Source organism: Buceros rhinoceros, unplaced genomic scaffold (assembly GCF_000710305.1).
Source record: "Buceros rhinoceros silvestris isolate BGI_N320 unplaced genomic scaffold, ASM71030v1 scaffold18641, whole genome shotgun sequence".
Taxonomy (NCBI): Eukaryota; Metazoa; Chordata; class Aves; order Bucerotiformes; family Bucerotidae; genus Buceros; species Buceros rhinoceros.
This window is the reverse complement of record NW_010395039.1, coordinates 2,732-5,359: the sequence shown is the minus strand read 5'-3', so window position 1 is coordinate 5,359 and position 2,628 is coordinate 2,732. Positions and strand designations below refer to the sequence as shown.

The 2,628-nt window shown below is 53.8% G+C and overlaps 1 protein-coding gene across 1 annotated transcript in view; it reads left to right on the top strand.

Moving 5' to 3' along the window:
- Nucleotides 1–1,255, top strand: part of SYT17 (synaptotagmin XVII) — a gene marked incomplete at its 5' end in the record, with an annotated part of 34,526 nt that extends 33,271 nt beyond the window's left edge. Inside the window, one exon of the mRNA XM_010145427.1 lies at nt 1,059–1,255. Coding sequence (XP_010143729.1) covers nt 1,059–1,255 — 197 coding nt within the window. The remainder of the gene's footprint in view (nt 1–1,058) is intronic.
- Between the last annotated feature and the right edge of the window lie 1,373 nt (nt 1,256–2,628).

Sequence of the window (2,628 nt, the reverse complement as noted above, 5' to 3'; positions counted from 1 at the left end):
GGCGGCATCGCTCTGCTCCGGGCCAGGCTGCCCTCCTGCTTTGCACTTGCTCTTGCTGCGCGAGTCTGGGTGGATTTGGAGCCCCTGCAGACACTTGTTCTTTCCTGAGGAGGTTCTTTTTAATCCTTGATATTCCAGCCAGTGCCCATGGATATCCCGGCTTCGGCTTGCACACACTTTTTATTCAACTTTCTAACGAGCTGAGGCAGGGCTTCAGTTGGCAGAATGTGAAGTGGTTTTGCTCCTGTCCGGTGGGAGCACGCAGCCTTTGCTGGGGTCAGGCCATCATTAGAGCTCTCTGCTGTCTGCCATCTTTTGCTGCGGGAGACTGGCCAGTCCGAAGGACGGGGTGTTGGCTCCGTGTCTCTGCCTCGGTTGCTTTCCTGCACTTTTAACAGGTAGCTGCAGTGATAATTACGGCAAATTTTTTGCTGTATGAACGTCCCGCTGGCAGCCTGTATGTGAGTGATTCCTGTCTCTGAGTTGGGAAGGCTGTCCATTGGCACTGGACTGGGTCATGACACTGCATTCGAAGCAGGACGGTTTGAGGTGCTGCTGCCTCATTCAGCGAGGTGCGGGCTGCTTGGCTGCTTTCATCGTTCCGCAATGCCCAGACAGAGCCTTTGGCATTTCTACACATGATGTAGTTCTACTTCAAGGCCAGGCTGGATGGGGCTTCGAGCAACCTGGTCTAGAGGAAGGTGTCCCTGTCCATGGCAGGGGGCCTGGAACTAGATGATCTTTAAGATCCCTTCCAACCCAAACCATTCTGTGATTCCACATCACCTATTCTTGCTAAATACCATAATAACTCTGCATTTGTGTCCAGGTTTTTTTGGTTTGTATTTCAGTTTGTAGTACAGCTTATCGTATTCCTTCCAAACTCCTGATTTGGTGTCTCTAACATTTTTGAGGTGCTGAGTTATGTACCAAAAATGCTGGTGTCTGGCGTGCTGCATGAGGGGACGCTTGCAGGACACTGGGCTTTCTGGAGGCAGGGCTCCAGGAGGACAGGCGATGCTTTTGCCTTGACTGGTCTCTGTTTCTGCTCTCCCCAGTGTACGGGCACAACGTGAAGAGCAGCAATGACTTCATTGGGAGGATCGTGATCGGGCAGTACTCGACAGGCGCCCCCGAGTCCAACCACTGGCGCCGGATGCTCAACGCACACCGGACGGCCGTGGAGCAGTGGCACAGCCTGCGGTCCCGGGAGGAGTGCGACCGTGTCTCTCCAGCATCCCTGGAAGTAACATGAGGTGTGGGACTAACAGCAGCCAGACCAAGTGGGTGGACAGGAAAAAACCAAACCACTGACCAAAACACCCCACCTCACAGCCTACACACACCCCACAGCAGCCCTATTGAATTGAAGCAGCTGCTGGCACTCAGCGGGCTGCGCTGGCCTCTGTGAACCATGCCCCACTGGGTCCTGGCTGTTCCCCTGGGGCCACCAGTGGCCAAGCTGGCTGGACCTCTTGCTGCTCGCACCCAGCACCACTCAACTGTTTGCATCCCGCGTGGCGGAGCGCGTGGCTGGGTGGTGTGGGCTGCGCGTGGAGGTGCTGCGGGAAGCGCAGAGCGGGTGGAGGAGTTGGGAGCTGCCTCCGCTGTCCTTCCAGTCCAAATCCGTGGCTTGTCCTCTCGGAGATATAAGTACCCGTGTGTTCTCATTGGTGAACGTGGTAATTAGGCTAGAATATTTTTTTAAACGGTAGAACCTGTGGTGCAGTCAGTTCTGACTCCAGTTTTGTCCTTGTACTAGTTTTGCAGAATTAAGCTCCTGTTAGTATGTATGCGTGCATTTGTGTGCCAGGGCGTGTGCGTGGCCCTGCGGCCCCACGTCAGCCGGATCCGATGTCACGTCAGCGGTGAGACCTGCCACTCTCGATAGCGGTCTGTGTATGTCAAGTAGATACAGTGATGATATAGCAAAGTAAACATTTCCAATAGCATTTGTACTGGGAAAGCCAGCTCATGTCTTTTCACCGTGTTATGCAAAAGAAACCTGCTCTGGGGACTTGTGCGGTTAAGAAGATCCAAAACACACGATTTTAGTGCTGTCACAGACTGCAGTGGCTCTTTCTGTGTTGTGTGTGTTAACCCAGGTAGTTCTCCAGGTCACCAAGTGAACTTAGCTACGGTCGAGCTGTCTGTTGGTTGCTTCTGTACATTTTATTTTTTCACACCGTATTGTCTGGTATGATGCAGATTGTATATTTATTGAAAATAAACTTCTATTTAATTGTGCTATGTAGATTGGGGTGATACTTGGTGTGTGTGAGCCCCATCAGTTATGTTTATGGCATAGGAAAAGCCAAAATGTTGGCATTTACGCCCTCGTTACTCACTGCAGATGAACCAGGAGCGATTTGAGAGAAGCTGGGGATCAAGTGGAGGAGGAGGGGAAGGGCTCTGGCCTCTGGCCATGTCCTTCGCTTGTGAAGTTGCTGGCTGGTGGCCCATGGTCCCCACGGTGGCCCAGCCTGTGGCCCGCTCCCCCTCCATGCATCCCGCGGTGCAGAGCCGTCCTGTGGCCATGCTGGTCCCCTGGGTCCCCGTGGCTGCCCGGGAGAGGTGCAAACCAGCATGCTCCCCGCCTGCCCTGGTCAGTCCCTTTCTGCTAGGAGC